Here is a 24,322-nt window from a genome sequence, read left to right as displayed (position 1 = left end):
CTGCCTCCTGGGCTCGAGATTCTCCTGCCTCAGCCTCCAGAGTAGCTGGGACCACAGGTGCATGCCACTGCCTAATTATTTTTTATTTGCTAATTATTTTGTTTTGTTTTTTTTTTTTGTAGAGATAAGAGTTTTGCAATGTTGCCTAGGCTAGCCTTGAACTCCTGAGCTCAAGTGATCCCCCAGCCTCAGGCTCCCAAAGTGCTGGGATTATACCCTGCCCAGCCTGTCAGGGCATTTTTAAGCTCCTCTTGGTACAAGATATGTTACTGTCCATTTTCCGACACTGAAATTAGGGCAGTTTCTGACTTAAGTTTTCTTGTAGTGTTGCCTTGCTGTGAAGGGGAAATACATACTCTGTCTACCTCTCACATTGTAACTCGTAAAAACTAGCTTTAGCTCTTCTGCTATCTCACAGGCAGAGAGTGGGCAGTGTTGTCTGAGAGTCTTTTGATCCAAGTCAACTTGCTGAAATGTGTGAAATGTGGTCTTCCACCTGCCAGATGCTGTCATCTGCATCACCTGCAGGGGACAGTAAGGCATTTGCTCCCCGGGGGTTGTTCAACGCTCCTAACTTTGACTAACACTCTGTAGCACCCCTCTTTAGTCGTAATGCCAGGAGTAGGGATGAAGTCTTGGGAAGGTGCTCTCTGCCAACTCGAAGAGGGTGCGAACAGGAAGCAGATGAGTCTCCGCAGGGTACCTGCAAAAGCCAGGCTCCCAGTCTGTCTGCTCTTGCTCGAGGGGAACACTGACCCTGCCGACTGCAGATGTAGAAGCCTCGCCACAGTGATGAGAACTGAAATGAGTGAAATCAACTCTCTGCCCTTCAAAACAAAAGAGCAGGCAGAAGTGTAAGGAGGATGGCACAGTCCCAGAGACCATATGCATCCTGCTATGGGAGCCTGGGAGCTTAATCAAAGCACCTACAGGTCCCGGGATCTGACTGTCTTTTCCAGATTTCATCCCTTGGCGGTATAACCGGAAAGGGCTGCAGGGCTGAGATGTTTAAAGCATGAATGGAAAATTTCTAACCTTCTCTCCCACTACCACCCCCATGCATTGCTCCAGCCCAGTCTGAACACCACGAGGTATTTTAAAATAATTTCTACTTTGATGAATTGCTGGGGAGTCCACAATTGCTCGTAATCAAAGGGAGAAAAATGCAAATGAGATCCGGCCGAGAACTATCACCACCAAACGTTTATTTCACTGCACAGTGCCAAAAAGAATTAAAACAACATTAAACTCACAGCAATCATGTTTAAGCCCTCGTTTCCAAGTGCCAAATTGCACCACTCTGGATCATACAGATGTTCGTTAATTATGCTAATTTTTATTAAACTATTAAAATGGAGAGAGTACTGGCTCAGTCAGGCAGACCCCAGCTCTGAATGAACCCTGCTCCTGTCTAAAGGTGCTAATTTACTGCATTTTTCTTAAGTTGCTGATTCTTGAGTTTTAGTTTTAGGATGGCAAAGAGAACTGAATTTCTGGGATCAATGTTTTCTATAAAGTCTGATTTCTCTTTGCCCAGTTGTTTGGAAAGATTGGAAAAATGCTGAGAGGCTCCCAGGAGACCTGAAATCCTCAATTTGGAAGTGTTTCTGTCTTCAAGGTAGGGATGCACATCTACAAGTGACCGTGTTAGGGCTTCAGAATTATACATGCTCACTACTCCATAACTCTACATATATTCTCAATGGTAGGGCTAAGATTTAAATTATACAAAATTGTTCAATGAAGATGTTTTAGATAAGAATATAAAAAGTTATTAAAAAAAAAACCACAAACCTTTCCATCAGGGCTTGCTTCTTGCCACAAAGTCTTTTTAGAAACCTTTCATCTAAAATAAGCACAGTGTATGGTTTGTTCTCCTCATAAATATTTCTAGGTTTGACTAAACATCTGCTTCTCTCAATACCAACCTTGCCCCACCTCCTTGAACAACCCACATGAAGAAGTCTTAAAAATAAAAGTTGGCTATTTGGACTCCATTATATGGCTCTAGAAACTATTGGTCTGGATGAATGAAGCATTGAGTGAACCTGAAATAGACGCAGCGCTCACCATCAGCAACAATCTAAGTGTTTATGGCAGATTTCACACTGCCATAAAAGGATTTATGCTAATCTCCATCAACAAGGAAAAAAAAAACCCTACCAAACCTGCCATAAAAAGAACAGCAAATTCTATAACAAAAAGCAGTATGGCCACCAACAATGGGCATGTTGCACAGCTTGACTCTGCCTCCAGTGGTTTCCTATTGCTGTTTATGGTTTCAAGACTATCATGGACCTCCTCAGTGCTCCTCCTGTCACAGGGCCCTGAGTCCCTGTGTGGTGCTGCAAATACCCTGTCAGTAGGTGTCAGGGGATATCGGGGGAAAACCAGCAGGCGCCTATCATAAGCCTTAAAAGAGATTAAATACCCCTACTCCATGATTGCTACATTTTAATTTCTCTCCTCCCTGCTGGTTCCTATTTGTATAAGCTCTTCCATGGCTCCCCTGGAGTAGCACAGACATGACCTGGAATGACCATCCTGTCTTGGGATGAGAATTCAATTTCTAGGCTCAGTGAATCCTAGGCTGTTCCAACAAAAGGAACTCACCATCCTCCAGGGCACAGATTCTTAAACCAGAGTCTGTGAACCCCTGGCCTCTCTGTGGATGGATGTGAAGGAATCTTTGAACTTCCTGAAACTGGTGTAAAATTTTGTGTGCATGTGTACGTAGGCCTCGTCTCTGGGGTGAGGCCCAGAACTTTCATCAGATTCTCAAAGGGTTTATGAACCCTTTGCAGTTTACCAGCCGGCACTCTATGGGAAAAAAATGCAATGGTCTTTATGGGCTGGATCTGTACTTTGGCCCAGGGTGGGTATCCTCGCGCCCCCCCCCCACAGGCCCCTGCTTTTAAAAAATACAATGAAGGAGAGGCCGGAGACGGTGGCTCACGCCTGTAATCCCAGCACTTTGGGAGGCTAAGGCGGGTGGATCACAAGGTCAGGAGTTCGAGACCAGCCTGGCCAATATGGTGAAACTCAATCTCTACTAAAAATACAAAAAAATTAGCTGGGCATGGTGGCGCACACCTGTAATCCCAGCTACTCGGGAGGCTAAGGCAGGATAATCGCTTGAACCTAGGAGGCAGAGGTTGCAGTGAGCCGAGATTGCACCACTGCACTCCAGCCTGGGCAACAGAGCGAGACTCCATTTAAAACAAACAAAAAAAAACAATGAAGGGGAATCAAGAATCCTCACTGCTTCCATGCTGGATTTCATGGGCTTCAGCCCTCCAGCTGAAGAGGCTGTTCCTCCTCAAAGTTCGACTGCTCTTGTGTACCTCTTTTAAGGAATCATCTCTTTTTTTTTTTGAGACAGAGTTTTGCTCTTTGTCACCCAGGCTGGAGTGCAATGGCACGATCTCGGCTCACTGCAACCTCTGCCTCCCGGGTTCAAGCGATTCTCCTGCCTCAGCTTCCTGAGTAGTTGAGATTACAGGCACCCGCCACCACGCCCAGCTAATTTTTGTATTTTAGTAGAGACGGGGTTTCACCATGTTGGCCAGGCTGGTCTCGAACTCCTGACCTCAAGAGATCCTGCCCACCTCCACCTCCCAAAGTGCTGGGATTACAGGCGTGAGCCACTGCGCCTGGCCAAGGCATCATCTGTTTAACTGTGACTTCAGAGTTGTGGTGTCTTCTCATAGTTTCCATTCAAATGGCTTGGAGCAAGCTGCTTGACACTGTCAGTTCCCTGGAGAAAGCTCCTAACAGAAACATTCTCTTTTCACATTGAATTGGGTTCCAAGTCTCCATGGAACAAGATTCCCAGAAAATATCTCATACTTTTTTGTTCTTTTTACCATAAAAGTTCCCTATATCAGTGCTTATAAACAAGAGGATGCATCTTCAAGAGAACAGTCTATCAGCCCCTAACCCGAAAGATTAGTAAATGCTTGATATATGTATGGAAGGTCAATCAATCACAGAAATGTTGGTTTATGATTGCTTATTTCTCTTATTAGTGTTTGTGCATCATACATTGCTATTAGTTAAGATGGGAAATTTGAATTCCTAAGCAGAGTAACTTGTACTATTCCAGGGTCAGTCCCAGACATCGTATTTTTACTCTGGATTTCCCCACAAATTCTCTACTCCTAAAATCCAGCTTTGGATATATAATGCTTTCTTAGGATATCATACCCTATGAAATAAATTAAGGGCTCCAAATCAGCATCCTTCTAACTGCCGAGAAAAACAAGGCTGGGAACAGGAATTGTTCACCAAAGACAAAGTGCCCATTTTTCAGCACAGATAGTTTTATGAAGAGATTTTCCAGAAGGAGAAAGGAAATGGTGAGTTGGGTGGCCGGTGGATTAGTGATGTTGGAACTTGTGAAAGGATCGAAGCTCAGCACTTGGCTGAAACCTTGGGTAGCGTGGCAGCCTCTCCAGGCTGTTTTACAATCTGTTTTAAGTTCTTGGCAATCACTTTCTCTTTTTCCATTATTCAGAGTTTTAGTCTATAAATCATAATAAAAATGAATCATTAAATTTGCCTCAATTGAGCTAGTTTTATTTATTGTTACATTTCAGGGAACTTGCTAACCTGGAGATTGATGGGCCTGGATACAGGGGAAAGTATGCAAGTGTGAGAAGGGGGACATGGGAAGGCTGGGTAGTCAGCAACAGCAGTTGGGAGGGGGGTGGGTCATGGTGACAACTCCACAAAGCGCACCCTGAGCTAAGTGTTCTGAGAAGAGGAAAGTGTTCTCTAGATGGAGGGTCTCAGAGCACTTGAGTGCGAGAGAACATTCAGCCTTAAAGGTGAAGCTTATGTCCTGAACAGGGTGGGAGTGGATAATGATCAAGCTGAGGCCACGGAGGTGTGCCGGGCCTGTGCACACACTGCATGTTGTGGGTGAAATGTGTGCAAAACACAGAGTGGGTGTGTGCAAGTGTATGTGACAAAACAATCAAGCTGTGAAGGTAGGAGCAAAGGTGAAATAGGGCTGTAAAGAAAGAGAAATGAAAAGAAGCACACAACTTTACCTAAAGAAGAAAGAAGGGATAGAGGGAAGGTAAACACTTTGCAGATGGGAGAAAACAAGGTGCCAAGTGCAGAAGTCAGGAACAATAGAGACAGCACCATTTCGGAGCTGATAGAATTGTGATACCATGTGAGACGGGCGTATTAATATGTATTCCATAAACTGCGCAGCTCTGCACCGCTCTGTTTTGCTCTGACCGCAGTACCAGCCTCAGGCACCACAACACAATTTGGAAACAATGTGACGGAAATGTTTAATCTGCTCGGCCCATCTGTGCTGCGTATTTCTCCAGATCTCCCTGAGAGAGGCGCCTTGAATCTCCACATTGCCTTTAATATTCTCCTAAATCACCTCCCTACTGCACTTCAAGGGCCATTGCTACAATATCACAGGTTCATCTAAAGTGCAATGGGGAGGGGGTGTTGGGGGAGGCGCAGGCCGGGAGATTTTTTATTTTAAAATAATTTCCAGAGATCGTCTTTTCTGCTTCCTTTAAAAAAAAGAAGAAAAGTTATTCTACTGTTGCCTTAAGGTTATTGAGGTTGTTTGGTGCAAAACAGGGTAGGATAGAGTGGAATCATTCTCCAAAGAATTATTTTTATTAATCTCGATTCTCTCAAATGGACATGGGAGGGTGAGCAGATGCTCATTTTCTCTTATCTCTTTTCCTTGCACCTTGCTAGAAAGCACACATAAGGTATGCTAGGGTGATGTGTTCATTTGGGGTTGGAGCCTCTCTCCTTTCCACTCTTGGCATCAGGTACCAGCTTGTTAGTTCCCAGGGCCAACCCTGTCTCTGCTCCACTCTAAACAAAGCCATCTCATTCAGGACAAGTATACATTTAGTCTCTGGTCAACATGCCCTCATTAGGAGAGGACTCTGTCTATATTTTTAATTTTAGCTTAAAACCTTAGATTTTTCTCTCCTTAAGTAGAGATGTTGGGTGTCAGATTTCCACTGCCTTTCCCCACTTGATTGCGCCAGATTCAGCAATTTGGGTCTAGCTGGGGTGGGTTTTGGAGAAAGAGGGATGACAAGTCACTATGTTCCAGACGCTAGACAAATGGAAGAGAGTTGCACATCACCAAGAAAATTAGGATTCCTTTTGCTTTGTGAATTAAAGAAATGAATAATTTAATCCTCAAGATTGTTCCGGCGAGGGAAAAGCAACGTCCCAGTTGCGGAGCCCTACAGCCTGTCGGTGTGTTACATCATCTGCACACATAGGCGTTTCCATGACAACCGCTTATAGCTTCATTTCCTGGATCCCTCTAGGGGGTGTCACAGCCAGATCCACCTGCTTTTCACCCTACCCTCGGTGGGGTCATGGTAAGGTCGCCAGAATAAATGAACGCGGGTACTAATGATCTGTTTACTGCTGTTTATGCTCTGTGTGTGTCAGGGGCACGCACATTTAGAGAGCTCATTATGGTTGCAATTAGAATGCACCATCGCTAGATATTTAACTCCTTTTTCTTTTAAATTAGCATTTTAATAACATTCTTTGGGCAGAGAAACAAAATGACCATTTTTCACGGACAAACTTCTAGCTGTAGGTGCAACTTTAATGGCAAAGTTGTGAAGGGGAAAGAAGGGGAAAAAAAGGCCATTTTTACTACTTTCACCCTCCTCCTTACCAAAAGGATATCTTTATTTGCTTTCTAACACACCCAATTTCCTAAATTTGTTTTGAATCCAATTATTTTGGGTGGTTTAAAGTACTGCACTCTTGTTGGACGGAAATTAGCAGCGATTGAAATTAACTTTTTATGTGACCTGTGAAAGGGGCTAAAATAATTACAAGTGTGTAGAAGAAACTCTCCAAAAGACCCTTGCTGTAGGATCAGGCTGTGATCCGATGATGCCATTATCCAAATATCTTTATACAGCAAATACAAGGGCTTTTTTCTTTAAAAAGGTGATTGCAATTATTGTTTCTGTTTTGTAATTCTGAGGATTATCTTGTAGAGGATAAGTGATGACAAAAACTTGTCATTATAGACAGGATAAATAAGCAGAAAGAATGAAAATAATAACACAGCATTGTTTACCATTTAAAAATTGTGAGCATCAAAAAGCAGGAGAGGAGGAACAGGAAAGGTGTAGAGACCCCCTTGGTTACAATGTTTCAAAAGGCATTGCTTTGTAGGGATCAGCCAACACCCTTTCTAGGTGTTTATAGATGCTCTGTTTGTGTAAAGTACAATGAAAAATAACAATTTGAATGTTTCGATTATCTTTCCCAGTCCGTTCCATTTTCATTATTTATTTCCTATAAATCGGGACCTTGCTGAACATAATTCTGCAGACAAGGAGGTGGATGGGACAGCCAATGTGAACAAGGAGATAGATGGTGGGTGCGTATAAGATAGATGCTATGCGCTTATGAAAAAGAGCAGTATGTCTGCATGTGAACATCCACAAAGTAGAGCGAGCAAGCGTGTACACAACAACGGGTATTTATAGGTGGAAAAAGGTGCAAGGAAGATTATGTGGGAACAGGCACAGAGAGTCTGAAACGGTTTGCTGTTTTCCCTACCCTCCTGGAATCCACGTCCAAGTTCTGCCTAAGATGTCCCACACTTGCTGTGGCTCCTGTGAACCTCGCAAGCCTTTCCATGACAACAGACGGGGATTTCACAGCCAGAAGACTTAGGAGGTCAACAGTTGAAAAGCAAGATTTAGAGAGATCTTTAAACAATCACACTAACCTCCCTCCCCTTCCAAAGATAGAAGAAGGAAAACATTTAAAGACGCAGCAGGAAAAAAAAAAAAAAGAGCCTTTCTAAAAATGCAAGTTTAAAATGTTCATGCTTTTGTATCAGCCTAGTTGCACCTTAGAATCTGCCATTTCATAAATAAAATACCGATGGCATAGAGTATAATTTGGTGACAGCTACCCCAGGACATATCTAGATGCACTTCTGTTATTTTAATTAAATACTGCATTATGGTTTGTGACAACTACATAGCTATAGCGTAAATGAATTCAGAATTAAAGTGTTACTTAGGCATCCAGTAATTTTTGTTTCATTCCTTAGTTTTACAAAGCAAATAGCTATAAAATCAAGATGTTTGTTCATTTACAGATGGAGCAGGATTGTTGTCGCTGTTTTTTTCCTCCTTAATCCTCATCCACAAAAAGAAGACAGAGTTCAGAGTCTGGCTCCCAACACTCTTAGCTTATGAGCCACATCACAAAGAAAAACACATCCTCTTGACTATAATGTGAAATGCTGAATATTAATTGCTGGTATTATGCCTATCTTTCTAGCTGGGTTCTGTCTTTTAACAATTATTCGGATGGGCTACAGCCTTGCACTGCCAGGAGATTCTTCTCCTTTGTTTAATAGTTAGAAACCAATTTTATTAAAAAACTGTAAAGTTCACAATGCTCCATGTAAGTTCTTAGTATTTGGAACTCTCCCCAAATACAGAATATTATCAGGAACAGAGAAACTGCAGACTCTCTTTGCTAAATATCATGAACATTTCTGCATTTAAAAGAAAAAAATATTTTTCATTTTAGCAATATTAATGTTTCCTTAATGAAACTGGAGAGGGTGTTACAATTTGATATACTTGGTTAGTTTCATTGTCACTTCACTAGCAAATCATGAGAAAGGTTCAGAATATTCTCATCTATCAGGTACAGATTTTCACTCAAAATTAATATGTAGAGTAAAAGGATTTTTGTTCAAATCTGAGGATTTAATTGCATCTTTAACGTTTCATATGTCAAGATGAAAGTTTTTAAATAACTAGTTTTCTGAAACCATTTCTATTATTTCTAATTTGAGAATCAATATGATCTTTTTATTAGCCTTAAATACCATACATCTGGGAATGTCTGCAAATTTAAGCTTTTCTGTGTTCTAATCAATTACCTTCAGTCTTGCATAACTAATCCTATAACCTCCATAGAAGTTACTGCCCTGTATGTTAGCAATGAGGTTATACTTTGTTTCAATATTTTGCTAGTTTGATTGGAGAGCTGAATCATGCAATACCAAGAAATGGTGGCAGAAGAGGTTTGAGGAGGCTGAGTTTCTTTTGAGAAAATAATTATACTGAAACAAAGCTTTTGTGACTCCTTTTAAATAGGGCATCTCACCAAAATGTCATCCAGCCTCTTTGGCAGATTAGTGGGGAGTTTATTACTAAATCTCTGTCTAATAAATGTGCAGTTGACTCTGGAGGAGCTGCTTGTTATAATACTGGCGGTGGGGAATGGAGGGAATGTCACAGTTAAAGACACAAATTTTCCCCATAATATATTCGAATGGAAACCTCTGAATCCAATACTACATGGGCATATCTAATAAATTCACAATATTTCAGTTTCCGCAGCCTTCACCGGTTAGTTTTAAAGATTTATGTGGTAAAAAATTACTCAGTGATGAATATGGTTTATTCTGTGCAGTATTGGAGGTATAAGGAATTAAACTACCGTCTTTAACAGTGAATTTATTATTACCTCTGTCAAAAGATGAAGACGTTAAGAGCATTTGTTATAAATTCACTGCAAAATAAATGGCTGGAATTTTTTACACTGGAGTTTGTAAAGCATCGGGCAATTCTGAGCATTAACCTAACCCTGCCGTGGCTTATATGGTTCTAGGTAAACGTTTCTTTCTGGGCTTCGTAGTTAATTATCTGGTCTGGACTTTTCCCCAACTGAAAACTGTGTGCCCATGGACACACACACACACACACACATACACAGAGAGAGAGAAAAGTGAAAGGTCTTGTCCAGGACAACTGTTTAGGAATAAATAGATTAGACAGAAAAATGCCAATTTTATTCTCTTTTTAAAAAATGGGTTTTAGAATAAATGGTCAGGGTTTGCAGGATGGGTTGATGAGCAATTGGGCCTCTTGTTAGCAGGTTTACATGCATGCATATGCACACACACATAAACACCCTCTCCCTTTTGTCCTCTCTTGGAATGGGTGTCCCCTCATTTATAAAAATTACCTGGAAGGAATGAGGCTGCCAGGGTTTGTTCTAGACGATTGGTTCCTGTCTGGGGGAAAGGAATGGCCTCTACTGAATTTGACCGGTATATGACCGTTGCCTTCCAGCTGACCCCAAATCCCATTCCCATCCTCCTAACTCTGTTGCCTCCCATAGGGGTTATTAATGAGAGAAAACACCATCATCATCATCTTCGTCATCACAGCACAGTGTTGACCTGCTTGTTAACATGAAATGGGGTGGTGGGGACAGCTTCTGCTTCTCTTTCATACCATCATAAATAAGAAAAGATACTTTGCCATAGGATCCCCTCACCCACCCCTTTGATTAGGTCAGAGGTGCATAATAGCTCTTTGACAGGCATTGATCAGTTTCATCACACTGTTTGGGCAGCCTGTGCCCCAGGCCTATATTCTCCCCACTTACTACCCCTAAATTACCTCCCAGATAACCCCCCCACCCATCCCCCACTCAGCCAACCAGAGGGTATGGTGCCTGAGGAAGTCCTAAATGGACACTAGATGTCACCAAACACCTCCTTTCCCTCAGAGCCCTGAAATTTAAAAAAAAAAGAAAAAGAAAAAGAAATCCTTCATTTAAGGCAATTGAAGGAATTACTTATCTGTTTTTATGAGGGTTGTTGTCACATTCAACTAAGCACACTTAAAAGAGGAAGTATTGCTGCATTAAGATAATTTTTACAACATACAAATCTCTTTTGGAAAGAACGGGGTCAAGGGAGGGGAAAGGTCTCCATTCTTTTAAGTAGCCCATTGAGGAAGTAGGTGGAGAAAACCGGGTTAAAACTCCCATTATAATTGACATAGTGTTGTGTTAACATAGTCCAGGTGTGCTGGCGCAGGCCTGCCGCATTCAGATGACTAGACTGGCTGTGGAGCCAGGATCCCATCTGAGTTTAAGTAGCTGCAGTCCAGGGTGACAAAGTCCATTCTTCTCCACATAAGACCCATGACCATCTGACAGCATCACGTGTTCCACGCTAAACTTGACTTTGTCTGTATGGCTCCCTGTTTCCACATCAATTCCATCAGCAAGGAAGATGACCCAGATCCTGGTGTGTCTGGGCCATGAGAATACCTTCCCACGCCAGCTAAGCCACCGTGTAAGTATAAATCTTATGTGTACCCAACTTGTTGCTCCAAGGCTGCTTTCCATGGAAATAAGGCACAGGAAAATTCCTTGGAAGAGCCTCAGACCAATTTATGAGGCACACAACCCAAGCCCAAGAGATGTACACTGGCTCAGTTTACCTTAAATGGAAGATCTCACCCAGTGGCCTCTTCTCCTTCCTAGTCAATTGAAAAAGAGCTTCTCTTTCCCTCTTTAATTTGTCTTTATCTTCTGAACAGCTCATGTTACCACCATAAATAACTTATGGAACAGGATGCTTTTTTAAAAAATGGGCGTTTAAGTCTTATCTTGGCTGGGCATGGTGGCTCACACCTGTAATCCCAGCACTTTGGGAGGCCAAGGCAGGCGGATCACTTGAGGCCAGGAGTTCAAGACCAGCCTGGCCAACATGGCGAAACCCCATCTCTACTAAAAATACAAAAAATTAGCCAGGTGTGGTGGCTTGAGCCTGTAATCCCAGCTACTAGGGAGGTTGAGGCAGGAGAATCGCTCGAACTCGGGAGGCAGAGGTTGCAGTGAGCCAAGATTGTGCCACTGTACTCCAGTCTCGCAGTCTGGGTGACAGAGCAAGACTCTGTCTCAAAAAAAAAAAAAAGTTATCTTGAATAGTGGAACAAGCATGATGACGATGATGATGATGATGATTTTTATTTTCTCTTGAGATGGAGTCTCGCTCTGTCATCCAGATTGGAGTGCAATGGCATGATCTTGGCTCACTGCAACCACTGCCTCCCGGGTTCAAGCGAGTCTCCTGCCTCAGCTTCCCTAGTAGCTGGGACTACAGGCACGTGCCACCATGCCTGGCTAATTTTTGTATTTTTAGTAGAGATGGGGTTTTGCCATGTTGGCCAGGCTGGTCTCGAACTCCTGACCTCAGGCAATCCACCTGCCTCGGCCTCCCAAAGTGCTGGGTGAGCCACCACGCCCTGCCAACAAGCATTATTATTATTTGGAAAGAATGTTCCCTAGTGAGAGACACTGGAGCCAAGAAGACAGGGTCACTTTTCTGAAAGCTAGGACTTGTGACTTGTCTTATCCAAATAGAGGCTTCTTACCTCTTTTTCTCCCACTTATAACAAGTGACCATAGGCCAAGCACAGTGGCTCACACCTGTAATTCCAGCACTTTGGAAGGCCGAGGCAGATGGATCACCTGAGGCCAGGAGTTCGAGACCAGCCTGGCCAATATGGCAAAATCCCGTCTCTACTAAAAATACAAAAATTAGCTGGGTGCCATGGCACTTGCCTGTAGTCCCAGTTACTCAGGAGGCTGAGGCAGGAGAATCGCTTGAACCCGGGAGGCAGAGGTTGCAGTGAGCCGAGACCACGCCGCTGCATTCCAGGGCAACAGAGAGAGACTCCGTCTCAAGAAAAACAGAAACAAAAACAAGTGACCACAGTGGTGCTGGTCCACAAAAGGGCCTTGCAATCTGCAGATAAAAGGAACTAAGCCAGGGCACCACACTATCACATGGCGGGTGATTCGGCACCTGCCCTGTCATGCCTGGTGCCCAGGCCGAATGGATTTTTGGAGTACACCTGTTGTTGAACCCCTGCCAAGTACTGATGGCCACTAACTCCCAAATCACTTTTCCCCGCTGTTGATGTTTGGAATGTCAGACAGGACTGAGCAGCAGCCGGCGTGTATTTCAAACACAGCAGATGGATTTTTATATTAGCTCCTATTTCATGTTCAGGCAGAGCGACCGCCACGCTAAAACCGCAGCCTCAATGCTGCCGAGTTTGCTTCTGTGAGATTAATTCTGTGAAATTAATTGGGACAAGATTGAAAAGGAAATTAAAATGCAGCTGAGTGAACAGGCCTTTCAAACACCTTTTCCCTACTCTATTCAAACTTGAATTCTGCGGTGGTCGCCGGCATCGTGGGAAGTAATTTACGAGACGCAGGCTCTCAGGAGCCATTGGTTACGTATGAGGAGACCTGCACCAGCGCCACAATCTGGAGCCACTGAAGAGCGCTAAACACCCCGCTGTGGCTTGAGCTGCATCCTGGCTCCGGGGAGGAAGGGAAGTTTAGTCCCTCACCAGAAAAAGCTGTTCAGAAATATCTGAGTCCAAAAGGAACACAGGAACATCCGCTGGATGCACAGATCTGCTTCGTTATTAAAATCTCCCTTTAATATATTTTGAGACCCAAATTGGAATTCAGTGAATTAAGTGGGCATGACACTGCATGGGGCCAAGGAATGCATGGATGTGATGCAGGGAGGTCAGTGGGAGTCCTCCTGCTGACTGTGCCACTGGTTACTATTTCAGAGTTTGGATGTGTGGCTCTGGTCTCTCCACAAAATGAAGTTTGAATAATCTGTCAGGGACGAAAGCTCTCAGACCAGGAAAGGCATGGTGGATTTTCATGTAGGCCTCTTCACTGGGTATTTTTTTTTGTATCCAAGTGAGCGACTTTTGTGCTGTAGATCATCTCTTTTTCAATAATTTATTGAACTCCTAGTATGTGCCCAACACTGATCCAAAAGTTTATTATTAGAAAAGGGAAGGAAATATTCCTACTTCCTACCTGCCAGGCACTTCCTTACACAAATTCTCTAATGTAAACATCACAACAAATGTATAAATATAAAATTTCCCAATTTTTACAGGTGAGGAAACTGAAGATGATCAGGATTAGGAGATTTTTGCCCAGGGTCATAAATAACCCGTCTGTTACAGGCACTTACTTGCTTCCCTGAGAACAGGACAGGTGATGGGCACTTGGTTATCTCTGGGGAGCATCTTTTTTTTTTTTTGAGACGGAGTCTCGCTCTGTTGCCCAAGCTGGAGCGCAGTGGCGTAATCTCGGCTCACTGCAACCTCTGCCTTCCAGGGTCAAGAGATTCTCCTGCCTCAGCCTCCCGAGTAGCTGGGATTACAGGTACCCGCCACCACGCCCAGCTAATTTTTGTATTTTAGTAGAGACAGGGTTTCACCATGTTGGCCAGGCTGGTCTCGAACTCCTGACCTCGGGTGATCTGCCAGCCTCGGCCTCCCAAAGTGTTGGGATTACAGGCATGAGCCACCACACCTAGCCACTGGGGAGCATCTTTCTTGCCCAGTCAATCATCTTCTCTGGATAATTTTTTTTTTTTTTTTTGAAAAGGGATAGCCGGACATGGTGGCTCACACCTGTAATCCCAACACTTTAGGAGGCCGAGGTGGGTGGATCACCTGAGGTCAGGAGTTCGAGAACAGCCTGGCCAACATGGCAAAACCTTGACTCTAATAAAAATACAAAATTAGCTGGGCATGGGGGTGCAAGCCTGTAATCTCAGCTACTTGGGAGGCTGAGGCAGGAGAATTGCTTGAACCCGGGAGGTGGAGGTTGCAGTGAGCCAAGATCATGCTATCGCACTCCAGCCTGGGCAACGAGAGCAAAACTCTGTCTCAAAAAAAAAAAAAAAAAAAAAAAAAAAAAAAAAAAAATGCGATAAATAGCTCTCTTTCTGTGATCATTCTTGCCCAAAGGCAAGACTAAAAGATTCTCCTCTGGGCCGGCTGCGCTGGCTCACGCCTGTAATCCTAACACTTTGGGAGGCCGAGGTGGGCGGATCACGAGGTCAGGAGATCCAGATCATTCTGGCTAACACAGTGAAACCCCGTCTCTATTAAAAATACAAAAAGAAAAAAAAAAAAAAAAAGAAAAGAAATTAGCCAGGCATGGTGGCGGGTGCCTGTAGTCCCAGCTACTCGGGAGGCTGAGGCAGGAGAATGGCGTGAACCCAGGAGGCGGAGCTTGCAGTGAGCCGAGATTGTGCCACTGCACTCCAGCCTGGGCCACACAGTGAGACTCTGTCTCAAAAAAAAAGAAAAAAGAAAAAAAAAGATTCTCCTGAGTTTGGTCCTAGGCTTCTAAGATTCAAAGTTGGATCATGCTTGGGTGACTATTAAGAAACAGCAGAGGCCGGGCGCGGTGGCTCACGCCTGTAATCCCAGCACTTTGGGAGGCCGAGGCGGGCGGATCACGAGGTCAGGAGATCGAGACCATCCTGGCTAACACGGTGAAACCCCGTCTCTACTAAAAATACAAAAAATTAGCCGGGCGAGGTGGCGGGCGCCTGTAGTCCCAGCTACTCGGGAGGCTGAGGCAAGAGAATGGCGCGAACCCGGGAGGCGGAGCTTGCAGTGAGCTGAGATCACGCCACTGCACTCCAGCCTGGCAACAGAGCGAGACGCCTTCTCAAAAAGAAAAAAAAAAAAAAAAAAGAAACCGCAGGGAGCAGCAGGAGCCTACGACTAAAGCTACCATCCTCATTTCCCCTGCCACCTCCATCTCACCTCCCTTTCTAGATCCTCTAACCTCTGCACTCCGGACTCTGCCTTTCAGAATACTTTTATCAGATAGAGAGAGAGGGGGAAACCAGATGTATTTATGAGAACTGAAAACAAAAGAGCTGGTAATTTAAAAAAATTCTTTTTTGTTTAAACTGAATAAGTAATTAAAGCTAAAACACATTTTTGTGTGGAACTTCTTTAGCAGTTTTGCAGTGTCAGGCCCACCATATTTAGAATGGGAATGTCTGAGGTAGAAGGATTCTTAGATGCTATCCAACTCCACGCTCTCTTTTAACAGGTGAAGAAACAAGTCCACTTAAGCTGAGCTGCACACAGCTGCATCTGTGTCTCTCAGGGAAACGCATTTCCCTAGATTCCTAAACAGCAGGCCCTTCTTGTCCAACAGAGCTTCTACTGGACAAAAAGAAAAGTAAAATAGAGCTTTCTAGACACCACTTTCCGGGACTAAATTCAACTTGGGTCAGTTCTGTCCTTACAGGCGTGAGAGGCAGCTGCAGAGTGTAACGGACCCCAGCAAAAGAAGGCAGCTGAGGCTAAAGTGGGAATAAATTAGGATCTATTTGAGAGAAAATTCCAGAGATGAGGCACTACTGAACTTCTGAATAGACAGATGGCTGGGAATGGTAGTGGAATCTCGTTTTCTATCTGTTTGAATTTGTTCATTTGTGCTTCTTAGAAGCAAGGCGATGAATAGATTGGGTGGCCTTTTAAGGTTCCCTCCTGTCCAAGGACTATTATTGAATTAGGTAATATAATACAGGTGAATCAAAACTGAAATGCTCCCCAAACCAATGTTAACTGGAATGCAGCTTCATGAGGGAAAATTCAGCTGAGCTCTTAACTTCTCATTTCCTCTTTGATATGCAGGGATTTGCAACATGGGGAAGGGAGCCAGCTGGTGTAGCTTTTTGGGAAAGAAATATGCTACTATTAATACAATGGTACAGGATGAAAATGGACTCAGAACCTTCCAGAAGAGAGGAGAAAGAAACTGATAGAAACAGGGCAGTGAGGTATTCTCATTGAATTAAACTCTGATATATTTGCTTTCTTTTCTTCTTTTTTTCTTTTTGGAGACAGAGTCTCACTCTGTCACCCAGGCAAGAGTGCAGTGGCAATCATGGCAAAAATCATGGCAGCCTTGAACTCCTGGGCTCAAGTGATTCTCCCAGCTCAGCTTCCAGAGTAGCTGAGACTACAAGCATGTACCACCACACCCAGCTATTTTTTTTTAATTTTTAATTTTGTAGAGATGGGATCCTGCTATGTTGCCCAGGCTGGTCTTGAACTCTTGGGCTCAAGCATCCTCCTGCCTCAGCCTCCTAAAATACTGGGATCACAGGCGTAAGCCACCATGCCTGGCCTATGTTAGCTTTTAGTAACAGAGAAGGGGAAGAGGTTTTTTTTTTTTTTTTCTTTTTAAAGATTGGATTAGTTCCCCATGTTCTTTGAGATTTCTTAAAAATACAATAGCCACTGTAACCACAGACAGCTCCATACTGCAGGACAGGTCACCGCACAACCCCTTCTAACTAGAGGAAAGGGACCCCCAGTGAGAAGCCATTAACAAAGGCAAAAGACATGCAAAACAAACAAAATAATCATGACAGAGAGAAGGCCAGCAGCCAGTCTGGCTCTGTTCTTCCCCCCTCCTGCTGCAGGCACCTCCAGACAATGTAAACAGTTAATTTGTTCACCTGCAGGCTCTGGGCAAACAGAGGCCTGGTCACACCTGAGTGGATAACTCGATTACCCCTGTAATGCCAGTGTGGTAATGTACACAAATTCTATTACACGGCAAACCTTGCTTTCGGGCATTTGAAATACCAATCAGGCCAATGTCCACTCCCTTTTTTGCTTCCAATTTATTCTTGGTGTATTGGAGCCACACAGAAATGGCACTAGGGTGGTACTGAGTTAAGGATCCAGGAGAAATCACTAGAAGATTGTGATCTCACTCAACAAGGCCTGCAGGCCTCCTACTCTCTTGCAAACAAAGGGTTGGATTTGAATTGGGTCCATATTTAAAGGGGCCTGATTCTGTTGGAACCATAGAAAGGTGCTGTGGGTTAGACCTAGATAGACTGTTTCCTAAGGTGCTTATGGTATATCTCAAACCAAGACAAACCTTTGCCCAAGGTAGTGAAATTCACAGAATAAAGATAAAAGATACTGACACATAAAAAAAAGAAGAAAGATAAACGATAAATGACAGATTAATAACCAACGGGTTTTCAGTTTTCCCTTATGGAATCCACATACTCAGCAATTAAAGAGCAAGTTGTGCCTATTTCAAAAATGTGTTTGTAGAGATTGATTGGCTGCATAGAGAGAGGACTTTTTAATAAGTGCTAGGGACAGAGCCTATTATTTTAGCCCACCTATAGAATATGTATGGTCTTTCTTTACCAACATGATGCTGCTGATCCCCCAAACTGTAGCCCATGAGTTCTGAATCTTCTTCACATCAGTGATTGATCTGTAATAATCCATCCTTTTTTAAGAAAACCAGTTTGTTTATGGTCAACACTACTATTTGTAAGATGGTTAGCTGGAACTAGGGGTTAACTTATGACTGAGTAAGAGAATAAAGTTAGCTGGCCTGTGTGGGATTGAATTCACTCTCTTGGCCTTATCAGCAATTGCTCAAACCAATTGAGTTAACGAGCTCTGACTCCTCCCCCATACATAATTATGTTACAGTCTTGTTTATCTATAAATGAAATAAGAAGGCAGCTTACTTGGCCAGAATGTTTTCAATAGTATTACATGGTAATAAATTATGTACATAGTGATGACCTTTAAGCACAAGTCCCTGAGAAAGATTAAATTTTGATTGGCATAGTTTTGGTATAATACCAATTTTATTGCATTTTTTATTTTATTATTTTTATTATTTATTTATTTATTTATTTTTGAGATGGAGTCTTGCTCCATCGCCAGGCTGGAGTGCAGTGGCGTGATCTCAGCTCACTGCAACCTCCGCCTCCCGGGTTCAAGCAATTCTCATGCCTCAGCCTCCCAAGTAGCTGGGACTACAGGCATGTGCTACCACACCTGGTTAATTTTCTGTAGTTTAGTAGAGACTGGGTTTCAGCATGTTGCCCAGGCTGGTCTTGAACTCCTGAGCTGAGGCAGTTCACCAGCCTCGGCCTCCCAAAGTGCTAGGATTGCAGGCGTGAGCCACCACGCCCGGCCTAGCCTTGTAGTTTTAAATGTGAAAATGGTTCCTGAATCTGGATTTTCATTTAAAACTTTTCCTAACAATTATGAATAAATGGGAATTTATATTGTGAGGGAGCCATGTGAAGTGTATGACATGGAATAATTCTGTTTATGGTGACTAAATCAAGAATGAAAAAATTGACTTTCTATTTAAGCCCCACACTTTCTGTCCTTACCTTGCTCAGAATACGGATTAGGTCACCCCGTTGGAAGGACAGTTCATCTGGCTGGTCACCATGGCAATCCCATAGGCCCTGGTAGTAACTGGCATAGTCTACTGATCAAAGAGAGGAGAAATCAAAGTTAAAAGGACTCTATTTTTTCCGAGGAGCCCATGTTTTTGCTGCAAATGGAAACCAGGGTTCTGATATTGCCCCTAGGAAACCTCAGATTAAGGGGAGTTGAGATGAGATACAGCCAAACACTCAGCATGAGCAAAGGACTATGGGAGAAGGAGATCATTAACTAACATTAAATATTTACAGATCACTCCTAGTAGGATGCCGTTCAACAATATGATAAATATATTTATTTATTAATAAAAGAAAATCAGGCAGGTAATTTTTCACTTGGTTTGTAAGTAAGCAGTGCAGAGGTTTCCCGCCAGACTTTCCTGATCCAGGGCAACTAACTATCTAGTTTTTCTCTTCATTATGCATTTGAAGGATCAGAGTAAATCTGTGACTTCTGCCTATTTACAAGAAAGGCTTAGTCAGCCAGCAGGCTTCTGGATCACAGCTCACTTTTCGGCCTTCTTTGTCCATAGGAACTTCGTCCTGGGAACTTCCCACCTAGGTACTATATGAGGTAATCACCAATAAATACTGAAACGAATAGCCCAGTCTTTAAGTGGAACCAAGGGGGTGTCTCATCCATTACAACTAAATTCTGGGTGGGCTGGCCCTTTTCCAGCATCTCATTTGTAGACCTTGAACATGTCTGCCAAGATTTATCTGCAAGCCCCGGGGGAACAGAAACCAAAGTGATCTGCATTAAAAATGAAAGCAACTGAAGACGACAAACCAAGCTTTAGAAGCAGCTGGAGAGATTTACTGAGCTTCTCAGCAGAACTAGATGGCAATGATGCCACAGGACAGCCATCGATTCTTAACAATGAAGAATTTGTATTGATCTTCTACCCGGAAAGGTTAAACACTAGAGTACAAAGTGGGAGAGGATCTGGGGATTTGAATGGCAGGAGAGCTAATGCCCACTAGACCAGGCATGCTCCTTTTTCCTTGGGGTGCTCTGTATCAGAGCTGTGAACAAAGCACCTACAAAAGATGAAATTCAATAGATGGGAGTCAGGAGTCCTGGGTTCTAATTAAAATTCACATGATTTTGGGGGACTCTGTTCTATAGATTTCCACCTTTCCCTTTATTCATTTTACCCTCCCATGAGCAGTGATAGTATTGGTGGCTGAGGATAGGGCAAGTGGGCAGTAGGGGCACAGACACCCTCCCTATATTTGCTTTTTTTCTACTTATTCCTGACTTATGAGCAATTTAAATAATAAAGGCACGGAGGGACAAAATCCCTATATGTCTCTGGAAGAGAACTTTGGTAGGAATCTTAAAGGGTACAAAAACAGAGGAGGGAGAGAACGATTTAGTTAAAACTCAGATATTGCAAACAAAAGTAAAAATGTCAACCATATAGAAATTCAGGCATGTTTTCTTCACACATAAAATTGTCTGTGTGTGCAGTAGACAACAGAGGGCAGCAAACAAGATAACTACTGTGAAAACATTCTGCCACAGAGTTGATAATATGTTTGGAAGAAAAATACTTTGGAAGAAATATGTTAGTTATTGAATAGACAAAGCATTCATTTTTGGAAATATTAAGTACATGAAATAATAGAGAAATATCAATCCCTGAAAAGTGAAAGTAGTTTTCCCAGAGGATATATTATGAATTTTCCATTTTAATGGAGTTGATTAATTACCCCAAGATTTTGACTAAATTCAGGAATGAAAGAATATTAACATCAATATTTTTCATGGATTTATATATGGTAGAGAAAACCATTTTTGTAAAAATAGATTCTAAAACCATAACAATATTTCTAAGTGGTAAGGAGACTAACAAGGTTATCTTGGTCTTTTCTGGCCTAGCAGATAGTCACTTTGGAGTGTGGTTCCCTACTGTGTGCCTGGATATGGGATAGGTCCTAATATTGAGCGCCTTTTTGGTGTATACATAAAAAGTGATTTGACATTGGGTATATATGGGCCTGGGAGAACATCTGGAAAAAGATCTGTTCTAAAAGCACAAAAGATCACAGGGAAAGCAAGAAGCTAGGAGAAAAACAGAAGCCTTCCAGGAAAAAAATAAAGATAGAAAAGGTCTTTGATATTAAAGGCCAAAAGAAGACAGAGTTCAGGAATCCAGGAGATGGTTTAGCTCAGCCCAAGAATAGGGATTGTCAGAAGTAGAACAGCTCCAAAAAAACAGGCAGAATGAAGGGCTAAAAACTGGGAAAAGTTTGAACTTGCTAGCTAGCTAGAAGTATTCTCTATTAAGGAAATCAGTGAGGGATAATTCCTTAGCTGGGCAAGGTGACTCCATATTGCAGACTTCCTGTTTAACACACATGTGATATGCATTTATGTGTATGTGTGCATGCAACTTCACTAATTCATTCTCATCATCCAACAGACATGTATACAGTACCTACTAAATGCCAGGGACTGTGTTAGATACTGGGAATCCCACATTGGCCACACATGAGCCCTCCTCTCAAGGGTACCTTCTAGTCGGGGAAGCACCATGGATAAAACAGTTACACAAATGTTTATTTATGATTATGATATGTCTGTGAAGGAGAAGTTGAGGACACTGTGTGTAATAGGGAATCTAACATAGTTTGAGGGGTCAGAAAAGGCTTTTCTGGCCAAGTGGGTGTTAAAGACCTTGAAGAGGGGAAGAGATAAGTTGGAGGAGGGCTTCATTCCTGAAGCTTGGCACCAGGAAGAGCTTAAAAGCGCAGAAGTCTGCAGGGCTAGTCCAGCTTCTCCCTAAACCTGCCCAACTCATCCTATAAACAAGAGAATGCATGAGGAGACTTTGCTTTCTTTTCTTTTCTTTCTTTCTTTCTTTCTTTTTTTTTTTTTTTGAGGCGAAGTTTTGCTCCTTTTGCCCAGGGTGGAGTGTAATGGCATGATCTCGGCTCACCGCAACCTCTGCCTCCTGGGTTCAAGGGATTCTCCTGCCTCAGCCTCCCGAGTAGCTGGGATTACAGGCACATGCCACCATGCCCAGCTAATTTTGTATTTTTAGTAGAGACGGGGTTTCTCCATGTTGGTCATGCTGGTCTTGAACTCCCGACCTCAGGTGATCCGCCCACCTCGGCCTCCTAAAGTGTTGGGATTACAGGCATGAACCACTGTGCCCGGCCGACTTTGATTTCTGTAGAGCAGAGAGAGGAACTGAGAGCCCAAGGGTGAGGCTTGCTTCTATGGGCTGGATTTAGATTCCTTCAGGCTTACACTACTCTGGCAGCCGTCTGAAATCAGAAATGGTGCAGCATTCTGACCATTTAATTAATTCAAAACATCCTAATTCTCATTTTAAGGACATTATTCCATCTAATTTTTTTTTCCAGTCTGTCCATTTGGAATGAAAAACAAAAGAATAAAGCTTAATGCCAGCATTTCTCAATGTCTCTCTGAAAAACATAACTCTGCACTAAATAAAGCCTGGTAATTCAAAAGCAAAGCACTAATATATTCAGCATAAAACAGACAGAGGACCTAGAGCAATAATGACACCACTAATAACTAAAACAGTTATAACAATTAACAACAATTACAATGATAGAGAAGCTAATGGGTATGATCACTGCATTTAAATTGCTAGCAGAGCTGAGAAGGGCTTTTTCTGGAGAAAAAAAAGCAGCATCTTATTCTCTTTATCCTATGTAAGGGAAGCTAAACTCCAAGCAACCAAAATGTCATAAGAAGAGTAGCAACAGAACAAGTTAAAAAAAAGTATTGGTTTCTTTTTTCTATTTATTGCAAAGCATTTGTCATTGCATGCCAGGTTCTTTACAACTAGTGACAGTCATTTCTCTTGTAACTGAGGCCAAGTTGGTGCTACTGATGATAGAGTCAATGGCTGAAAATTAGCCTGTATGACGAGCAAAGTTTTAAGGTAAAAAGGACCAGGACATCTCTCTGCCTTTCTCCTTCCTTAGGGACAATAAAATCTGACTGTTCCTTCCACAGTTCAGCTTATGTTTGGGAGTCACTGGGTAGCAACAGAATTCAGGCTGTGACCAGGGAAAAGTGGCTAAAGGTAGGCCAGCATGTTATTTACATTTTCTTGATTACTAAAATGATCGTGTCAATAAGGCCTGGCATTGAGTACAACCTCTTAAGTTATGGAAAAGAGAGACAAAACATGAAGATGGATAAAGCCAGTCCTACGAGAGGATGGGATGGTAAGACTTGGACAAAAAACGCCAAAGTAGTGACCCATTGGAAGTGACTTGAAATGTTCTTTAAGCCAGGTCAGAAAGGTCTAACATGTTGAGTTCATTCAAGTAAACTCTGACAATTTTTCCTTTTTTTTTTTTTTCTGAAATAGGGTCTTGCTCTGTCACCCAGGCTGAAGTGCAGTGGCACAATCATAGCTCACTGCAGCCTCGAACTCCTGGGCTCAAGCTATCTTCCCCCTGCAGCCTCCTGAGTAGCTGGGACTACAGGTGCATGCCACCACACCCAGCTAATCTTTTTAATTTTTTGAAAACAGGGTCTCACTTTGTTGCCCAGGTTGATCTCAAACTCCTGGGCTCAAGCAATTCTCCCATCTTCGCCTCCCAAAGTGCTGGAATTACAGATGTGAGTTACCGCGCCCAGCCTTGATAGTTTATTAACTATTTCAGAAGAAAGCTATGAAAATATTTGCCAAGCCCCCAATGACTGTGGCACCAGAGGAGGAAGAGCAATTGGATAATACCATTTGCTTATTTCATAGCCCTTTAATCTTGAGTTTTGAAATTACTATGATCTTAGTGGTATAAGTATGATTTGGAAGTGGGGTATACTCAGATTCTGATTTTCATGTCATTTCCTCTTTTCATTGGGCCATAATTTTAGCTGGTTAATAATCAGCTCATGTTTGGTCTTGGAAAACAGGCTTCAAAAGGTAAGAGCTGCAAACACCTCTGTGGTTTCCCTTTGTTTCTTTCATGTAGTAGTTCACTCTATTGGCGCGCACTAAAGTGAGAAGGGGGCCTCAGAGATGGAATGGTATGAGCAACCATTTTTTGGCCCTCCTAAAAGCAATCATTTGCTTATAAGACCACAATAGTGTGGTCTGTGTCTCCTTTTGGCTTAGTTTTTCCACAATTTCAGAGTTGGGGTTGGGGCCAGACTGAAGGAGGTACGGGTGGGAGGGGTCTGTTTCAGGTTTTCCTTGGTCAGGGATTTTATGTATCTAAGGATGATTTGTGCCTCCAGGGTTGCTTTTTATTTGACATAGCACATGCAAACAAATGGCCAGTAATTTCTATAAAAAACGAACACAGAGGAAGTTTTATTTTTGGTTACCTGGAGGTTACCTTTTCATGACAGGGAAAGGTGATAAGTTCTCATTACCT

General features: G+C 42.8%; 1 protein-coding gene across 5 annotated transcripts in view; it reads right to left on the bottom strand.

Moving 5' to 3' along the window:
- The window catches only part of SKAP1 (src kinase associated phosphoprotein 1), a 328,721-nt gene that overhangs the window by 14,137 nt on the left and 290,262 nt on the right, over positions 1-24,322 (bottom strand). For 4 of the 5 annotated variants that reach the window (XM_034941523.3, XM_057300243.2, XM_003827495.5 and 1 more), the window contains one exon: positions 18,893-18,993. In XM_034941523.3, coding sequence (XP_034797414.1) covers positions 18,893-18,993 — 101 coding nt within the window. The remainder of the gene's footprint in view (positions 1-18,892; positions 18,994-24,322) is intronic. The other variant, XM_008952854.4, reaches the window with a different exon arrangement.

Source organism: Pan paniscus, chromosome 19, assembly GCF_029289425.2.
Source record: "Pan paniscus chromosome 19, NHGRI_mPanPan1-v2.0_pri, whole genome shotgun sequence".
Classification (NCBI taxonomy): Eukaryota; Metazoa; Chordata; class Mammalia; order Primates; family Hominidae; genus Pan; species Pan paniscus.
Note: the sequence above shows the minus strand (reverse complement) of the source record. Positions and strands in the feature narration are given on the sequence as shown.